Source organism: Neophocaena asiaeorientalis, unplaced genomic scaffold (assembly GCF_003031525.2).
Source record: "Neophocaena asiaeorientalis asiaeorientalis breed wild unplaced genomic scaffold, Neophocaena_asiaeorientalis_V1.1 scaffold251, whole genome shotgun sequence".
NCBI classification, from domain to species: Eukaryota; Metazoa; Chordata; class Mammalia; order Artiodactyla; family Phocoenidae; genus Neophocaena; species Neophocaena asiaeorientalis.
In genome coordinates this window covers 11,909,689-11,930,532 of record NW_020173377.1, presented here as the reverse complement: position 1 = coordinate 11,930,532, position 20,844 = coordinate 11,909,689, and the positions used below count along the sequence as shown (strand labels likewise).

Below are 20,844 nucleotides of genomic sequence, written 5' to 3'. Positions count from 1 at the left end.
ACTAAAGTGGTGATGTTGTGAATACCTGGAAGATTCTAAAGTGTTTGCTTGTATTGACATTTACTCTTTGGTGTCAAGACCCTAAGTCTGCTTTGCTTTCAGACAGGATATCTGCAGAGCTCATGACAAATGTGATACCTTAGGTGAGTCCACTGTGCGTATCCTCTCTGGCTACAACAGTTTATGACATGTTTTTCTTCCAAGCCACAAATGCTTTTTAAAGTAAATCCTTGTGGGTTTTTTTTTTTTTTTTCCCTTCTAATAGGTCTGGCTGAACTGGGAACCATTTGTGATCCCTACAGAAGCTGCTCTATCAGTGAAGATAGTGGATTGAGTACAGCTTTTACAATAGCCCATGAACTGGGCCATGTGTACGTTTCTTCTCCATATTTTCATTTAATTTGTAGTGACCTAAAACTTCCGTTCCTTCACATCAGTGAGCATTCACTTGACTTTAGAGGATGTAAGACGCTTCTTGAATCGTAGTTGAGCTTGCAGGGTTGAAAAGCTTGGAATGTAGCTGGCAGAGATTCCTTTGACTTTGGGAAGCTAAATAAACGCAGTGCACCCTCTTCAGCCATAGCTCATGCATCTCTTTGGTTTAACTGTACAAGTTTTCTAGGCGAGGTCTGATATGCTCCTTTCCTACTGCAAAGTGGAAAAAAGGGGGCCTTTCTACCCCTTCCACTGAAGCAGAGGGTATATCAGCCCAGAGAACTTACCTGACACAGCATCTTTGTTTAGTAGGATCCTCCAACATTGCTGTGGCCCACACGATTTTCCCAAACCCAGATCATTCCTGATTTTAGTTATATCTAGGGTTGTCCTTTAGATATTAGCCTCTGGAACAGAGCTATCCCTCTTTTAGGGGAAAAAAATGAACAAAGATACAGAGAAGAAACTATTTCCTAATTATGTTCACTAAGTGTCTGGTCGTTATGAAATTGGCTTTTCCTTTTTGTTCTTTAGAGCCAGAGCCTGGTTAGAACATGGGGCAAAAGAGTATAAATTCAAAATTATTCTGGTTTTTGATCTGCCTTCTTTTCTTTCTAGAATGATTCAATTACTCATACTATATCCTTTTGAAATAATTTTCTCAAAAGATATCCTTAGTATAGTACAGCTGTGTATCAATCTGCATGTCAGATGTTAACTTTATTTAGAGATAACACCATCTATTAAGCAAGCTTTTTCATGCACCAGATGTTTTTTAAGGCACTTTATGTGCAGTGTAGTATAATAGGCGTAAAGCAAGATGCATATGTAGAGGTATCTCTAATCCAGCTCCACGTATAATGCATATGTTTTCCAGCATATTTTAAGAGCACACCCCTTTTTTTTTCTCCAAAGGAAATATCGTCAGATGCCCAATATTTAGAGAATAAAAGAGGCATGACTTTCAGTTAAGCCCTTGTGGCAGATCAGAGTCCTGCTTAGTCAGCTGCCTCTCTGTCCTTTGATTTCTGAAACATCTTCCTGAAACTCAAGGATTTCTTGGAACTAGGTTTGAAAACTATTCATTTCACCAGCATTTCCCAAAGTACAGGGCTCTAACACTGATTCCAAGAGAATGGTCCATGGGGGAAAAATAGAGTTTTGTAATCCAGTGATTTAAAAAAATTTTTCCTAGTCTAGCCATGCTTGGAATGCCAAGGCCAAATGGCATGAAGTAAAGGCTCTGACAAGTTCTATATTGAAGTGTTGATTTCGTTTAACTCAGTTTCCCCAAACTTATTTTAACAGAATCTTTGGGGGGTTTTCATTTGTTTGTTCTACAAGAAATCTGGTAAATTATGTGAGACATATAAATAGGAGGTGTAGATTTCACAGTGAGGAATAGGGTGGCCCCCAGAGAATGGAATGGGCAAAGTTACAGAGATAGAAGTGTATTCAAAGGGCAAGAGTTTGTGTGATTTTTTTTATTCTGGCTGCTTTGGGTCTTCGTTGCTGCGCGCGGGCTTTCTCTAGTTGCGGAGAGCGGGGGCTACTCTTTGTTGCGGTGCGCGGGCTTCTCACTGCAGTGGCTTCTCTTGCTGTGGAGCAGGGCTCTAGGTGCGCGGGCTTCAGCACTTGCAGCACGCGGGCTCAGTAATTGCAGCACGCGGGTTGTAGAGCGCAGGCTCAGAAGTTATGGTGCACAGGCTTAGTTGCTCCGCAGCATTTGGGATCTTCCCGGACCAGGGATCGAGCCTGTGTCCCCTGCATTGGCAGGCAGATTTTTAACCTCTGCACCACCAGGGAAGTCCCTGTGTGATTAACAGATTAACATTTCCCCCCAAAATATGGCTAACAAGAATATACTGTTTAAAGAAATATAATTAATTTCCTGTTACTTCCTTTCCCCAAGAGAGTTTATAAACCCCTTTTAGATAGCCAGTTTATAAAATTGACATTTTAAGGAAAGTAGGAATTTTGAGTAGCAAAACCAAAATATTTTAAGCTATAGAGAAGTCTCAATTCACAGTTAACAAACATCTCCCCCTGCAAAAACCACGTTGTTGACATTGTTCTAGGAGCTTTCATTTACATTATTTCCCTTAATCTTTATAATCTCCACAAGGTAGATACCATTGTGTCCCTGTGTTTGACTTAGAGATATTAAACTACCCAAAGCATAGTAGCTCATGCTGGCGTAGGAGCATATGATGTTGGAGCACCAGTTCTAAGGCAGAGTCAGCAGGCAGCCAGATACCCAAGTTCTGGATGGAATTGTTCTAACATTCCCTTTGACTTGAGGAAAATATATGCTGTTTCCCTTCCTATAAGATGGAAACAATACATATACCCCTCATCTCAAAAGTGTCAGGAAGCAAGAAATGAAATAATTGGTGAATGATGTGAGTTGTGGCTTAAACAGAAAGTATACTGCTAGCCTGTTAATGAATTATTTTCCTTTTGGCGCCTTGTCTCTTTGAGATAGCTTTGTTCATATTTTAAGAAAAGTAAAAATCCTTTTTAAAAAAAATTTGCTACCGTACTCTGTAGCAGATTTTCTAATGAGCTTTTTCAAAGTTAAATGTTAAGTTGTTACAGTCATAACTTTCTGATAATAGAAAACCCAAGAGCTGTTGGGAGGAAAAAGCAACTGACCAACTGACCTTGTATCTGTTGAGTGTCATTGTATGTTCACAAATAGCTCCTGGCTTCTCTTACCACCTTCATAGACACCCAGAATCTAAGAATCTGGAAGAATTCGAGAGGTAATTGAGTCTCTACTGAATACAGAAATCCTTACGCAGTGTTTCTGACAAATCTTCCGCAACTTGCCTCATAGGAGAGAATGTAGTTTGTATGTATTCCCAAACAGGAGGTTTTAGAATCAGTCTGAAGTAGACTCCAATCCCAGCTCCCTTAGTAACCATGTGACGTTGATCAAATATTGATAGTTAAACCTCTCTACAACTCAGTTCCCTTTTCTGTAAAATGTGGATAGTAATAGCACACTCTTCATTGGGTCAAATAAAATTAATAAATAAAATAATTTTAAATTCAATGAAATCAAGTAAAATTAAATAAAATTAAAGGAAACACAGCATCGAATGCATTTAACACACCAGCTGGAGCATTGTGAATGCTAAAAAAGTCTTGGTAATTATTTTTTAGTAAGTGCTCAATGAATAGTTGTTATACCACCCCTGCTATAAGCAAACGTGCCTAACATTTGAATGAAAAAAAAAAGTTTCTGTTTACACGGTGAAATAAACTGTATTTTATCAAGTCATGGTGGCGTGGGGAATAAACACTAGCTCCTTTGCACCAGAGAGAAACAAACAAGGAAGATTTGAAAACTTTGCTTGTATTAGGTTTGTTGATGGAGGTATTACACTGACTCTGCAGCTGGGATTTGGAAACCTGGGCAGTCATTCCTTTAAGAAAAGAGCCTCTTGAGCGTTTATTACTATTAAGCTCAACCAAGACAGGTGGAGTTTTCCCGTCTTACATTTCCCATCTGGCAATTATAGAGGGGGCCAAATTTTTAAAAGAAAAAGGAAATCAGACATGAGAAATTACTGGTATGGACTTCACAGACTTTTATTCCAGCTTTTATTTTTATATGAAGCAAGTCTACATACTTCTTTCTGACTCCCTTGTTTTTGTAACTCAAGGTGAACTAGTGGAGGGAATTCCTCCCTAAATGCCAGATTAATCACATACATCAATTTTGTGATTCGGAATAGTCATCCAGAGGACAGCCCCTGTGAGCTTGTTACCCAATGGATAATTATCTTACTGAGAAAGGCATGTGGGTCATAGAACTAATGTTTCTGGATTGAGAAATGCTTCCTGTCATTTTTTTCCCCACTTCCTCTCTCTAAGCCAAGAATGGCAAATATGTGTTAATGCCGCTGCCGAGTTCCCTCCCAGACCCAAGAGGATGTTGGCACTCCATCACAGCCTTTTCTCAGGCAGAACCTGGATTAGTTTAAGAATACTTTTGTGCCCAGATTTTCAGGAAGCTGGTACCAATCAATTGTAATTGGCATGGAGCATGAAACTATTTGCCATCTCTGGGTTAAGCCAACTGGATTGGCGTGCCTCTCGCTTCCATGCTTGCAGTTTTTCTTAATGGGTTTTATTGTGCATGAACTTTGCATGTCTCTATGACGGTATACTTGCAGGGTTTTAGCATCTGTCAGCCTGACCCAAAGAAGAAGAGATGCCAAGACCCACCCTGAGCCTCTCATTAGGAAGCTTTTGACTTCAACTTTTGACAGTTGACTGACTCTTTATGTGCACAGTGTTATCATAACCTGCCAAGTTCTTGACTCTATAAACTGGCCTTCAACAGCTTATTAGGAACTCCAACTACTGTATTCTAGCACCAACTACAGCACATGCAGAGCCTCTGCAATTCCAAGAAGTACAGCTAAACCAAGTAGTGGCCCAATTCACTTTTTTTTTTTTTTTTTTTTTTACATTAAAGGCACTTTGTATTCCGTTGGGTCAGAAGTATGTTTTATTCTACTCCCTACCTTTAATCCTCTAGTAGGTTTTGGTCTGCTCACCAGGACTCAGGTTCTTATCCATAATGCAGTAGTCAGTTGAATTTTTTCTCTAAGATGCGTTCTCAATGCAATTATAACAGCTCTATCCCTTAGTGTTTATTGACTTTTTTATATCATTGTCTCCTTGGCCTTAGGTTCAACATGCCTCATGATGACAACAATAAGTGCAAAGAAGAAGCAGTTAAGAGTCCCCAGCATGTCATGGCCCCAACACTGAACTTCTACACCAACCCCTGGATGTGGTCAAAGTGTAGCCGAAAATACATCACTGAATTTTTAGAGTAAGAGTCGAACTTTCTTTGAGCACAGCCTTAATGCTAGTATCTGGCCTCCATGCAGTGAACTAATTGTGGGAAAGAAAATGTAGAGTCAAGCATTCCTTTTGAGTTGTTATTTTTGTTGACATTCCTGGGAGGAGGGAAAAGAAAAATACTCTCTGACATCTGTGTAGTTCATGTCCTCACCAGAATTTAGAAGATTACAGACTGAGCTCAAGGAAAAGGTTGGGATCTTAAAGAGAATACGTAAATGTTGCTTCATTGTTGGTAAAGCTGTGAAATCTCTGCAGGTCTTGGGGAAGGAACCATGAATATGATGACATGTTGAAGGAAGACCACAAATATTTATGTGCTTCTAACTTAGTAACTCGGTGTTGGAAAGGGGTGGGGAAGTGAGACGCCTCCAAAGAACGTTACATGGGTGGATGAAGATTGCACAGACCTCCATATTGTCGAATTGAGAACATTCTCTCTCTGTCTCTCTCTTTCTCTATCTCCTTGACTCTTTCTCCTTCTCTCTTTTCTTGTTTTTTTTTTTTTTTCAAGCTTCCCACCAGGCTGCTCAAGGATCCAGTTACATTATACAATATCCTTGTGTAACAGATTTATTGCTCTTCTCTCCCAGATGTACAAAAGGTCAAGTGATTGTCCCAAGGTCACTGGGTGTATGTTTCCCCAGCCACAGGGAAGAGGGGGTTTTGTTAATCAGAACTCACCGGGTGTGAATTTTCCAGAAGAGGTGTTTGCAGAAACATGGAAGAACTGGCAGGTTGCTGGGGGTTTTTTGCGTGTGTGTGTGTGTGTGTGTGTGTGTGTGTGTGTGTGTGTGTGAGTGTATGTGTGGTTTTTTTCACCAGATGATCTGAAGTGTTTCTTATTGTAACACTAAGCAAATCAGCAAATATTTACTAAACAGTTGTTGTTATGGACAGGGCCCCATGCTTGGGTGAAAAAGGCACTATTTTTACCCCTAAGGCACTTTACTCTATTGGAGAAGACGTCAAAAAATAAATAGGTGGGCTTCCCTGGTGGCGCAGTGGTTGAGAGTCCGCCTGCCGATGCAGGGGACGCGGGCTCGTGTCCCGGTCCGGGAGGATCCCGCGTGCCGCGGAGCGGCTGGGCCCGTGAGCCATGGCCGCTGAGCCTGCGCGTCCGGAGCCTGTGCTCCGCAACGGGAGAGACCACAGCAATAAGAGACTCGCGTGCCGCTAAATAAATAAATAGGTAATTGCCCCGAAAGGTGGTAAATTCTGCAACAGCTACATATTTCCTCCTGGTTACGTTGTATGCACAGCCTGTGGTTCCACAAACAAGTATGCACTGAAAATAGAACTTCAGCTTCTGGACTCAAGTTTGGATGAAATGAGTAAAACAGATAGAAAAAAAGGAACCATCTTTTATACCATTAAAATGACAGAATGGCCTTCACTGTCATCTGGAGCCTTTGACAGTCATATCTTATCCACTGCCCTCACCATCTTTGTTTTTCTGCTTTCCACAGCACTGGTTACGGCGAGTGTCTGCTTAACGAACCTGAATCCAGACCCTATCCTTTGCCTCTCCAACTGCCAGGCCTCCTTTACAACGTGAATAAACAATGTGAATTGATTTTTGGACCAGGTTCTCAGGTGTGCCCGTATATGGTAAGTATCTGGGGGCCGTTTCTACCCTCATAAATGGATTCTGGACTTTTTTTGAATTCATAGTTTTCCGTTGGATTCTCACTCTTAACATAAACCACTCATTGAGTGGTCCATTGACTATTAACGATTATAGTAATAGTGATGATGGCGATAGACAGTAATAGTGCTCGGTGTTGCATGTGGGCTTTCCCTGAACTTTCTCATTTCACTCTCAGCCCAAAAGGGAGATGCCATTACCATTTTAATTTTATAAGTGGTAAGTGCGGCTCAGAGGGGACAAGGTTACAAAGCTCGTAATGACAGAGCTCAGCCCTTTTCCCTCCTTGTCTCCTTTTCTTCCCACTGCCTCGTCCAGATGACTTTTATTATAGGCGCTCTTCTAGATTCAGGAATTCATGAGACAGACCTGTTTCCCTGGTTTAGCTTGTCGAAGCTGTGGCCTATGACCACCTGGGGCTTGAAACTGTTTCTGGTGGTAGCTCAGCTGGCAAGTGTGTGATACTTTGATGTATGTGTCATGGACATTCGGACCAGTGATTTGATCCAGTGGTTATCAGGAGGCATATCAGCAGAACTGTGCTTCTCTGGGATTCCCCATTCTATTCTTTTGCGTATTTGTTTGTTTATTTTGCTGGGAGTGGTTCAGAGATAGCATGGTAAATTGGCAGGTACAGTGATTCCATGGAAGTAACAAAATTTTTCTGTAAAATGTATCTATGATTATATTCGTTTCTCTGTTACTCATGATAGCAAACATGCAGAGTAATGCACATGCCCAAGAATGGAAAGGTTAAGCAAACTATAGTATCTCCATTTACTGCAATATTATACAAAAATTGAAAAGTAACTCTACAAGGGAACATGCTCTAGCTATAGTTTTAAATTAAAATAACACGATAAACAATTATTTTACAGAGTATGTTCTCAATGTAAAAGGGGGAAAAAGAGCTTCAGGAAAGACTGGATCATTTAAAGCTCTTTTTCTATTAAAAAATAGTAGCTTCTGAATTTTTCTACTATGAATATTGTTTATTTTCATCATCAGGGGAAAAATTATCTTTAAAAACTATGCCTGAAATAGAGCTAAATATGTCAACTTGGATAACTCAAAAAACATAGTGTGTAGAGGGGGAAAACAGGAAGTTGTAGGATGTATCCATATATTCTGAAATATCGAACAGCATTGTTTGTTTAAAGCTGAAATGCTGTATATTATTGATAGATATTTATACATTTGTAGTAAAAGCAGTGGGAATGATGAGATGGTGAGCATCACTAGGACCGTAGTTACCTGTGGGAAGAAGGGGAAGGGATTGGGATTGAGAATGAGGGTGCATGGCATTCAGCTGAGCCTGTGAAGTCTTCTTTCTTTCTTTGGGTGGTGGACACACGGGTATCCATTGTGTTATTGTTCATACTTTTTGTATACCTGAAATATTTCATGATATTTTGTCCCTTCTTTCCTCTGACAACCCCTGAAAGCCCTAGAAGAGAGTCATAATATGATCATGATAATATATGCTTAGTAGGAAAAAACGCCAGTTTTAGTATCAAGCCAAACGTCAACTCTAATCACAACGTAACTCAGAACCCACTCTCCAGTCGCAGCTCATTGCAAACCTAAACTCACATCACATATTTCCAGTGTGATACTTTACTCTTTGCCAGGCTCAGTTTCCTTATCTGTAATATGGGGAGATGTTACTAGGACCAGATGACATCTCGTATGTTTCTGTTGTACAGTAGTTCCCCTTTGACACCCCGGCAAGTCCTCCCGGGCATAGAAATGCGTCTCCTGGGCTGCTCTCTCTATCCGTTGGAATATTTTATCATTTATCATACCAAGAAAAAAATCCCTTTCTAACCTACGCTCTACATCATTGGCAAAATGTTAGCTGAAAGCAACCATTGCCTTGCTTGATACCGTCTAATCACGTCGTCACTGAATTGTCATTCAACTGAATTGTGCAGATGCAGTGTAGACGGCTCTGGTGCAATAACGTGGATGGAGCACACAAAGGCTGCCGGACTCAGCACACGCCCTGGGCTGATGGGACCGAGTGTGAGCCTGGAAAGGCAAGTAACGCCCCGATCCGTCCTTCTGTCTTGGGGCAGACATGGGCAAGATTTGGGCTGTAGGCTCAGTCACCATTGTTTAGAACATAAGTTAATGTAGCATATTTCAGCATGCATAATACTTTTTTGAGGCAGGAGGTTCAACTTTACTGTTGAAAGTTGTGCAGACTTACCTTATAGCATAATACTGACACGAGGGACATAGCTATCCTTATTGCCTCGATTTTAAGACATACTTTTTCTCATTTTAATGTTTTTTAAATCCCAATGTGCTTTTCAGTTTATGGGTACATTTAATGTGAGGTAACATTTCTTTTCTCTCTCTCTCTCTCTCTCTTTCTTTCTCTTCCTCTTTCTTTTGGGGTGGCACTGGAAGGCCGTTATTAAGCTGGTGGAACATCTTAAAATTACGGAAATACGGGAAGACTTACTGTGCTCACTACTTGGGTACAAGGCTTTTCCCAGCCTGTATTGACCCCTTTGAGGCACTGTGATGCCACCTGAGATACATCCAAATCCACATCCTGAGTTGGTTATAATGACTCCTACTTATTGGTTAATAACCAAACAAAATCTGCTGCTTGTACAACCCAATGATAACAATGTCCCAGCAACTAGGAATATGATTATTGCAGCCTTTTGCACCTGGTGTCCATCTAAAAAAACCAAAAAGGTAGTATGTTAAGGCTTTGGTTACAAAAAGTTTTAGATATAAACCTGATTTTTTTAATCCATACAAAAAATGGTGTTCAGTCACTTACCTATGATGTAATCCCTGTACTATATCTGAGTCTCATGTTATCCTTACATAAGTTTTTTCCTTTCTTCTCTCATTGTCAACTTTACTCACTTTTAATATTTTGTTCTCATCTCATTTTCTGTTCTTCTACTTTGCCTTGCGGAATCAGTGGCCCCCAGAGTGTTTCCATGGAAACATGGGGTCCTCAGAGATGAGGAACTTAACCGTCCCTTCCCCAGTTTTATAGATAGGAAACAGAAAAGAGAAGTGACTTGCCCAGGGTCATTCAGCTCATTCAGGGCAGAGTCCTCACACACCCTACCCACTCCCTTCCCAGTTCTCTCCTTTGCTTTCTTTGTCTGAAGGAGCTGCAGGGTCCACAGGAGTGTCCATAACTCAAGCTCACTGAGCTCTTTAAGTTTCCATGGTCAAATAGGAGAACTAGTGGCTTATCCAGTCATTTCTCAGAGTGTTTTTTTTATTTTTTAAATTTTATTAGGGTGGTTTTATAAAATTATAATGAAGATGATTTTTCACTTGATTTAGCTTGGTTACTCCATCAGCTCTGGTCTCACTTCTCGATGGCTAGGACCTTAGCAATTGAGAATACAGCTTTCTCCAGGAGCTGCCTAAGAAAACAGCCTAAGGACATAGGCATAACAGTTTCTGCACCGCACCTTTCATTAGCTTAAGAAGAAATATATCTCCTTGGCCATAGTGAACCTTTCACATTTTGCAAAACATTTAACTCGAAGTTCTGATGGCCAGAGGATCACAGGTTTGAGTGGGGATATGGTTCTCGGGTTTCCATGGTAACCATCAAGCATTCACTCTTTCTTCATAAATGAAGATGTGGCCTCAGAGTCCTTCTAAACACAGTGACCCCTATAGCTGCTCTCAGTTGGTGGGAGATGACAATAGACATGGTATCTAGTTGACAACTTGGCTAGTTGGCTTGAGTTGGAGCCAGCCAACTATATATTTAAATGGAGTCTGTCTGAGCTCAAAAAAATCACTGGTATTATGTCATGGTTCTTAGTCAATCTGATGCACCTACCTACTATGTCTATTTCTGACACATGTTACTGCTGGAAAAAACATAACAAAGTAGAGCTTTCAATTGTATGATGAATTGTATTTAGTAAAATAGTCATGTACAGGCTACCACGCTCCATGTAGTACTATGGTATCCCAGTCAATCGTGGAGCACAGAACCTGGGAAGATGTCTGTTGTGTCTTCTTCTAGTCTTCTGTTTTTGTAACAGAAACAGAAAATAAGAGATTGCATTGTAATCTTATACCTGACAAATGGGGAAATAATTGGGGAGATCTTTCAGAAAACATTTCCCTTGTACGCTTTTGTTCGGCAAAAGCAAGAGACCTCAAGGCATTCCAAAAGGCAGATTGAGAACACCTTCAGAGAAGCAGCTATGTGGAGAACATGATAGGTACATTTTTAGTTTGTTTTAGAAAAGCGGCTAAGTCTAGCAACTTATATTAAAGATGTGGATGTTCATTTGTTTATTCCCCAGAAGAACATTTATGCACTTTACAAATAAGATGGTAAATATGTTGGCATAGACGTTCTTTGTGTTTTTCCATTTCGCTTTTGTTTTCATAGAATTGGCAGTAAAACCTTATCCTTTTCTCTAGTAAATTCTGTATCCGTTTGCTGCTGGGTTAATTTTTTCTTTTTTCTTTCTCTTCTCTCTGCCCTGCTCCCTCAGCAGTAATCTGTCTTGGGTTGCTGACACAATGTTATTTTGATGAATGACTCTCTCATGTCCTTTTATTTTCTCCATTCTCCTCTTAAGTCCATTAACATTTTCATTTTAACCCTGTTTGTAAATCTGAGGTTTGAAACTCTTGTGTTTTAAGCCTCCTTGGGACAAAATTGACCTCCAAATTGTTCTTCCAATCTCAGAAAGAACATTTATGTAAAATATCATTTAAATGGTTTTGAGCACTTTGAGGAAAGGCTGACTATATACTTCGGCTCTGGCTCCAGTAGCCGCTAATGCTTTGTTATGATGTAATGGCTTTTCCAGTATATAATTATTGTTTGTTCAAATTCCTGGTAAAAGAGATTATCTTGATACATATTCGTCCAGCCTCTGTCACCTCAGGTTCTTCCCCTCTTCCTCTGAGGTTCTCCCTCCCCTGTGAACCCCTGCCAGTGGTCGTATCAGTAAGAAATGTTTAATTTGCAGGTGAATTTTTAATTAGGTTTTCTTTTAAAAAGGGACCCTATGAGGACATTTGAATCCAGTGCTGAATGGCAACACTCTGCTTAACCTATGCCCTTATTCTGCTCTGGTTTATGGTAATGCTTAATGAGAATTATGGTCGCTTTGAAGATTATTCTTGTGTGGAGGTAGAGTCTATAGAATAGAGAGGCCAACAGATTGAAGACTGAAGTGACATGAGGAAAAAAATGTATTTACAGAAAAATTTCATTATGAAAGTCCATGACTAGTCATAGGAACGTTCTCCTTAGTGTGTAGAATTTATAAAAGGTGTACCTGGTGTCAAGATTTGATGGCTGAATTTGGGCATCAGCTGTGACCTCAGTTGTTTATTAGTTAGGATTTTTTGTTCAGGTCAGACCAAATGGTAGTAGTGTAAGCAAGTTGGCTCTTTTTCTGACACACACACACAAAACTAGTCAGAGGTAGGCAGGTCATGGAGCTATTACGGTAGGTCTACAAAATCATCAGAGACCCAGGTTCCTAATTTCTTTCTGCTCTACTATCATATGCAAATGGCCATCGTCCTCAAAGTCACAAAATTGCTGCTATAGCTCCAGCCATCAACTCTGAGTCCTGGGCAGAATGAAGCCAAAGGGCAAGGAACAAAGGGGCAAAAGGACCTTCCCAGGAATCTGACCCAATGAATTCTGCTGACATCTCTTTGAGCATTCCTATCTATACAAGAATCCAGGGAAATATAGATTCTATTAATAAGGATGAAGGAGAGAATGGATATTGGGTAGACACATTGGAATATCAGCCTTACCTAACCATCTCATTAATCTTGCTTTTAAATTTCAGTCTTTATTTAGATGTCAACAGTTGTTCCCATTTGCTCACAGTTGAGAGGCAGCATGTGTCACAGCTGAGAGTATGCACTCTGGAGCCAGATTGTCTGTGTTTCATTATCAGCTCAGCCCATTACCAGATGTTTGACATCAACCTCCCTGTGCCTCCATTTTCTTTTCTGTAGAAATGGGGGTAATAGTAGTACCTGTTTCATAGTATGCTGTGAGGACATAGCGCTTAGAACAATCCCTGGCAAATGTTAAGTGCTATGTAAATATTTGCTCTTATTATTACAAACGTTGTTCAAGTTGGGTCTCCTGTGTGCTCAGCTGTGTACTAGGTGCTTTCCATACATTGTCTCATGTTATACTCAAAACATCTTTGGCAGGTAGGTCCCCATTTTTCAGCTATGGAAGTAGAGTTCAGTGACTCACCCGAGGTCACAGTTAGTTTGTAGAATGGCCATCCCACACCCCCAGACTGTTTGCCTGCTAAGCTTTGTCCCCTTAAGACCTGCTCTGTCCGATATGGCGCCTACTAGCTACCCATGACTGGCGAGCACTTGAAATGTCAGTCTGAACTGAAATGTGCTAAAATGAAAATACACACCAGGTGTTAAAACTCTAGCATGGAAAAGAAAGTGTGGGAAAAAATCTTATTTATAATTTTATGTTGATTACATGGAGACACAGTAATGTCTGAGACATTCTGAGCTAAATAAAATATATTAAAGTTACTTTCAGTGCTCTTTTTACTTGTTTTAATGTGGCTGCTAGAATTTTTTAAATTACATATGTGGCGCATGTTACATTCTTATTGGATAGTGGCGCTCTAGACCAAGCTGCCTCTCATTGATTTTCTGTGCATATATTCCAAGAAATGTTCAAGACGGCTGTAAAGACAGCTATAAAATGATCTCAGGGAGTGAGGCGGTCACCTCCGCCCTCATTTCCTGGGTGCAGAGTTGCCCGGGATTCTTTGGATGCCGAACCTTTTAAGCCTCAGCCAAACAGCCCAGGAAAAGGGATGTGTCCTCAGATACTCAGGAGGATAATTACAAGGGAGAAGGCAGGGCAGAATAGAGAAAGCCTAACTGCACTCTTTAAAATAATTGTTCGCCAGACCTTTGCTGGAACTGGCCATTGACTGAGGCTTCACCAGCCTCTTATCTGTTCCCTTTCCCCACACGCTCCCCCCACTGCCTGGCCTCCAGGCTACTCTGCTTCTAAACTCCGTGCCTGGGCCCTCCCTGTGGATAAATCACAGTGGCCACCACCAGCTCCGCTTCAGAGATCTGAGCGAGCGGCAGGGCGTCACCCTCCTGCTGCCACTGCTGCCCCTCTTCCTTTGTCCATTGCTCATTGACCTCGGCTTCGTGTCGGGGCCTCACACCCCAACAATGGCAGAGGGTTGAAACGGGCTTCTCCACTCACTTGTCCTGCTGAGGAGTTTTACTTTGTTTTGCTTTAAGCATCATGGCCTTCTTCCTGCTCTAGGCTGCAGAATCAGAAACCATTAGTAACCAAAAAGCAATGAAGTTTAGGGCTCTCTGTACTGTGTCCATTTTTGCTTTAGTCTCATCCTGTGTGCCCTGCTAGAGTGAGTTTATAGGAATCATGTAACTAGCTTTTTTTTCCCTCTCCCATTTAATTAAAATTGGCTTTCAAATCTGTGAGGAGCAGTAAAGCATTGTATTTTACCAGGCTCACAACATCTCTAGGCCTTGTTAATGGAGATGCACTATGTAAATCCAATAACTCATTTCGGCCCTGTCTACAACCAGTAGACAGCCCATTTCCACGCCTCATTTTTCCAAGAAGACTAATTGAGTGCTTCTAGGCTGGCCATGGGACTTACCCTAACAGCCTGGAGCCAGCCACTCATTGGGCAGTTTTATTCAAGCCAGTGGTAAATGAAGACACAGCCTAAAACCACTAAGCCCGAGATTAAACTCCCTACTGTTTCCATGACTCACGTAGATGATGAAATTGTAGCATTTCAAACCAGCACATGGAAAACAATGAAAGTATGGTGTATTTAAAAGGACAGCAGGTCCTACAATATCTCAAGCACCGAGCTCTCCCTCACTGTTCCCCTTATTAAATACAGCACTGCAAGTTTGGATTTTGTGTTCCCAAAGAAATGGAGGTCCCTGTGACTGATGGATCCTGGGGAAGTTGGAGTCACTTTGGAACCTGCTCAAGAACATGTGGAGGGGGTATCAAAACAGCTGTTCGAGAGTGCAACAGACCAGAGTAAGTCCTAGAACTCGTCACTCTTATTATTGGGGTAGCAGGGGTGAAAAATTCCTAAAGGGACTAATTTAGCTGGAGGCAAATAAAGAGCTCTTTCCAAATTAGACAGTGGGTGGACATCTAGAGCTGCCCAGACCAATGTTATCTAAGCTCTATCTCTCTGTATTATTATTTTTCTCCTGTGACTCTTTATTATTAAAAGTTTTGTTTCTTAAATGGTAGATGCTTTGTGTTGGTTGGTCAACAATTTTGACAGTCAGGTATATCTCATTGCCTGCCCCACCCCCCGCCCAGAGCTTGGGATAGCACACTAATAAAGTGAACAAGTGATTTTCATGAGGAAACAAAGAAATCGGACATTTCCTTCCAGATTGTAGATAAATGTATCCTTTCCAGTTAGCTACTGAAATGCTAAAAAGGGCACACAGACCCCCAAGGCGGCATGAGTGAACCCCAAGGGACCTGGAGCCCTAAGTCAGGATTTACTTTTGAATCAAAAGTAAAGTAGGGCTTCCCTGGTGGCGCAGTGGTTGAGAGTCTGCCTGCCTGTGCAGGGGACACGGGTTCCGTGCCCCGGTCCGGGAAGATCCCACATGCCGCGGAGCGGCTGGGCCCGTGAGCCATGGCCGCTGAGCCTGCGCATCCGGAGCCTGTGCTCCCTACTGGTAGAACCTTGTTGAAACTTACATGCTCAAATAAAGCCCACAGGCTTCTTTCCCAGCATCTTATCACGATAGACATGTGTTTGGGGAGAGGCTATTTATAAGTGGATTTTAAAAGTTCCTAACTTCATTATAAGTCATGACATCAAATTTTATGTGGATATAAGATGCATAAAGTTTAAAGGGATAGAAAATAATACATGATATTATTGCCATTGAACCTATGTGGCCCAAGAGGTCTTCCCAGATTCGTTTTTAGATGTGCAAACTCACAACCATTTTTAAGAACCAGCTGCGTTGGGGTTTATAAAAGGATCTGGCTCAGCAGTACTCATTGATTTTTAACAGCCTGCATTAAGGATAGCAGACTGGATTGTAGAGAGAAGCAAGCAGGTAAAGGAGCAAAGTAGGCGTGTGCAGTAGACTAGGTTGTACTGTAGAGTACTTCAGACCAAGGGTGGGGTGCTTCCAATTTTTTATAAGGAGAATATGAATTGTGTATACCAAAAAGGACATAGCTTTAGCCTGCTGTTGCAAGCCCTGGTCTAAATAAGTAATCTGTATAGTCCAAAGCACAGATGGGGATCAATTTATTTTAATTTATTTTTGTTCACAGTCCAACATTACTTCATATCCACGTAATATTAATCTCTAAGGACAAGTAAAGAGCTATAAGACATAGGCTCTGGTCTGTAAAAGTAACACTGTAGCTATGGATATAAACTAATACACGTTAGGTTAGATTTTGCCATAGTGTCTATACTTAGTATTTAAAATAATAATATAAATAATAGTAGATGGTTTCAAAAAATTCAGATACACAAGTATATCATATAAAAACTTACTGCCGGGGCTTCCCTGGTGGCGCAGTGGTTGAGCGTCCGCCTGCCGATGCAGGGAACACGGGTTCGTGCCGCGGTCCGGGAGGATCCCACGTGCCGCGGAGCGGCTGGGCCCATGAGCCATGGCCGCTGAGCCTGCGCGTCCGGAGCCTGTGCTCCGCAATGGGAGGGGCCACAGCAGTGAGAGGCCAGCGTACCGCAAAAAAAAAACACACAAAAAAAACTTACTGCCCTTATTATTCTTACCCCCAATACTCCCCCACAAGAAATAACCACTAAAAAATAATTTGTTGTGTGTTATTTCAAACTTTTAAAAGAGATTATAGATGTAATATGTATTATATGAAATAAATATTAAAGAATATAAAATAAGGGTCATCCTATATATACTGTTCCACAGCTTGCTTGTTAAAATCAGTTATATATCCTAGCTGCTTGTACTGTTGAAGTTTTAAAATAAAGCATTTTAAGCTAGCAGCAGATATGATGAATTTTTTTAAAACTTAAAAACTCTTGGGTGGCTACATTGAACCAAATCATGATTATTATAGTGAGCTATTATCATCATGATAGTGTGGATATTGCAAACAGTAGGTACTGTTAACATTTTGACTCAAGAATATTCCATTCAAAAGAAGTGAGGGGTTGTTTTTTTTAATAGTCTTAGAATAATTCTAAAAGCAGTGTGGAAAGTGGAAAGAGATAAATCACTGCATAATTGGAATGGAGCAGACAAAGAAAATCACCCAGTGTAAAGATCTCAGCAGGAAAAGATCTTGAGCTTCAAAGTGAAGCAAAGATCCTCTCATTCAGAAGTTAGGAACCGATCATTAAAGACTTCAATTAGAGGTCCTTGTCCTGGCTGTTTGCTGTGGGAGGTTTTAAAATAACACAATCCACCTAGCTGAGTGTCACCGCTGACATCATTTCATTAAAACTCCTCCAAGTTATTTGCACTTCGGGATGTCCCTGGGAACTAAGGAAGGAGTCTGCCTCTTAAAACCAAGGTTATGATGGCACTGGGGGAGTCAATTAGACAAGGGAAAGGGACACTGGAAAGGGAAAGTCAGGTCCAAATCAGTTTAAGAGCTTGTTCAGAGAAATTCGCAGAGCAACTGGTTCATTATGTAGAATGTGGAAGTGGTTGCTGTCCTGATTCTCAGGAAGTTTCAGAGAATGCAGCCCCTCCCAGCCCCACCCCCACTGCTGGCAAAATGCTTTTCTCAGTTTGCGGAGCCCTTAGACTGTAATGAAGAGCTCCATTTTCAGAATCCAAGGTATACCTTTATTGAGAACACTGGGTTGTTCTTACGTTTTCACTGTATTCGTGTGATTCAAAAATGTATTTATTTAGCATCTGCATACTTTAAGCTATAGTTTTAGGTTTTTTATTTTCCTTGAAAGCATGAAAGCTAAAAAAGAGAAGCAGCCTTGCCATGTGCATGGGATCGTGCTATACTTGATGAGCAAGCTTTAGAAAGCATCTCCTTTCTAATTTCAGATCCCAAAAAAGTTGTTGGTCCAAACTGGTTCACCATCATGAGAATGGAGCCCTAATGTTTTATCTTTAAATGCTTTATGTTTTTAATCCCATTTTCGACTGACGCCCTACATATAAGATAAGCATATGTTCTGGTGTGTAAGGATGGTCCCGGTTTACATCTGTTGTCCTGGAGAAGTTATTGATAGCTCCCCTTTCAATTCTCAAAAGTGTCCTGAATTAAACAATTATGTGGTCACCTGATGTATAAGAAACATGTAATAGAATAAAATTTAAAATCAGAATGACCAAAAACATAACTTGGAGTACCAAAACAAGACAAAGCGCTGGAAATAGACGATGCATTACCAGGCCATTGGCCCATATACTTGTTGTTTTGTGCTCTAAATTTGGCTCTGAGCTTCCTGGTAGCTGGAACAAAATGGTTTATAGAATTGTTGTAGTCCATAAAAAATCACACGAGTTCTTTAGGAAAGGCAAAGTATTTCCTTCTTCCCATGCTTCTCTTTTGCTTTTAAATTAGGAGATAGGTTAAATTAAAGAATAATAATAAACTCATAGATTTGAGAAAAGACAGGATTTGTGAACTAAATATTTCCCACTTAGGCTTTGAGTGTAGCAACTGCTTATGATATCTTCCATAAAAGAGAATAAACATATGTTTGTTTCATGTAAGAAAACCAGTCTCTCATTTGGGTGTAAAGAATGGCAGCAAAGTTCTTTTGAGCGCTGAGTTGGATGAACTTACAGATGGTCCCCAACTTATGATGGTTAGACTTAAGATTTCTTTACAGCAGTGCAAAAGCAATTCGCATTCAGTAGAAAGAGTGCTTCAGATTTTGCATTTTGATCTTTGGTCAGGCTAGTGATACGCGGTACGATGCCCTGTTGATGTTGGGCAGCGGTGGCCACTGCACCTCCCAGTCAGCCACACGATCATGAGGGTAAACAACTAATACACTTAGAACCATTCTGTACCCAGATAACCCTTCTGTTGTTTACTTTCAGTACAGTCTTCAATACATTATGAGAGACAGTCAATACTTTATTATAAAATAAGCTTTGTGTTAGATGACTTTGCCCAACTGTAGGCTAACCTGAGTGTTTTGAGCGTATTAAAGGTAGGCTAGGCCAAGCTAGGATGTCCAGTAAGTTAAGTGCATTAAATGAATTTTCGACTTAAGATACTTTCAAATGACAATGGGTTTAACAGGGCGTAACCCCGTCATAAGTCAATATGTCTTTTGAAATATTGAGAATTGGTTGCTGTGGGAGAGCCGTTAACTAATGAATGAATAGAGATACCCAGTCCCATAGACTGCCCCATTTGGCAGAATTATTAACGATCGCTAGTATGGTTCCCTGGCCCACACCATCTAATCCTTGAATATTCTTTCAGCATTCTCCGTAATCGGTTATTAGACCGCTTCTTAAAACCCTCCAAATATAGAAAATACACTACCTTCTCAGGCCGCCTGTTGTATCATTAGAAATTTCTTCCTTGTGCTAACTGTAATTCATCGTAAGTAAACATAGATGTTGAGATTTCTTTTCAAACCCATTTGCAGACCAAAGTTTAACTTTCCTTGAGAGTAGAATACACCTGCCATGATCTTGGCAAAAATTCTGTCATAGCTTTGGCCACGCGGCACCGTGAATTGTCTTTGTATATATGATTCAGCTTGCCTGTGCTGAATATAGTTACTTTCATAGAAATTAATCAGCAGTTTCCTTCAGTCCTTTCCATCCCTATTCGACAAGCATTATTTTAAAAGCATCTTAATAGTTAGAAAATGCGTTAATATTATTTTTAAAGCTCCATTTCCTATAATTTTCAGTATTTGCCTATATGGGGAAAAAAGTTCCATCCAGCTAAATTATTAAATTAAAACATGAATTTCTCCATGCTGAAACGTAAGTTCCGTTGTGTAAAGCCCTCCTCATTACACAGGACATGCAAATCAAGCAGAGGTCCTGTTGTCTAGGATATTTAAAAAGCCATATATTTCTAAAGGACAAATTTATGCTTATTCATAAAATATCATTTGCCTTTACATAAAAAGCAAATAAAGTCATAGAATCAGTTTTGAAATGGAAAAGAGACCTGTCTCAAGAGAGGCAGCGTGGGAGAGAGGCCAGACTGTGGGCTTTGGGTCAGGGAGACCTGCCTTGGTCTCTCAGCCAGTGTGTCTGACTTAACTGCATGTGACCTTGCCAGGTTACTTAACATTTCTGAGCCCAGTTCAAGCAAGGGTTCAGAAACAAGGATGCTACTACCTACTGCACAGGATGGCTATGCAGAGTCAGTGACAAAGTTGCAAAGTGACATGGTGCCCTGTACACTAGACTACTCAGGGGTCAGCAAACTTTTTCCGTAAAGGGTCAGATAATAAATATCTTAGTTTTTGTGGACCATAGGATGGCTGTCCTTGCTATTCAACTTTGCTGATACAGTGAAAAACATGCGTAGATAACACGTATAGAGTGGGTGTAACTGTGTTCCAATAGAACTCTTATTTATGAACAGGGAAATTTGAATTTCATATAATTCTTGTGTCTCAAAATATTGTTTTTATTTATTTCTAAATTTTTTTAGAATGTAAAAACTATTCTTATCTCACTGGCCATGTGAAAACAGGTAGTAGGCTGGATTTGGCCCACAGGCTGTAGTTTACAGACCCTTGTAATAGCTAAACATTTACTGTATGGCTGGCCTTGTTCAAGTGCTTTGAATCTATTAACCCGTTAATCCTCACTCAGCCCTTGAAGTAAAGCATCATCTTTCTTTTACGGGTCGGGAAACT

At 40.6% G+C, this 20,844-nt stretch overlaps 1 protein-coding gene across 1 annotated transcript in view; it reads left to right on the top strand.

The window, feature by feature from the left end:
* Positions 1-20,844, top strand: part of ADAMTS9 (ADAM metallopeptidase with thrombospondin type 1 motif 9) — a 169,921-nt gene that overhangs the window by 31,072 nt on the left and 118,005 nt on the right. Inside the window, exons 7-12 of the mRNA XM_024746320.1 lie at positions 103-143; positions 266-371; positions 5,141-5,287; positions 6,786-6,927; positions 8,899-9,003; positions 14,890-15,035. Coding sequence (XP_024602088.1) covers positions 103-143; positions 266-371; positions 5,141-5,287; positions 6,786-6,927; positions 8,899-9,003; positions 14,890-15,035 — 687 coding nt within the window. The remainder of the gene's footprint in view (positions 1-102; positions 144-265; positions 372-5,140; positions 5,288-6,785; positions 6,928-8,898; positions 9,004-14,889; positions 15,036-20,844) is intronic.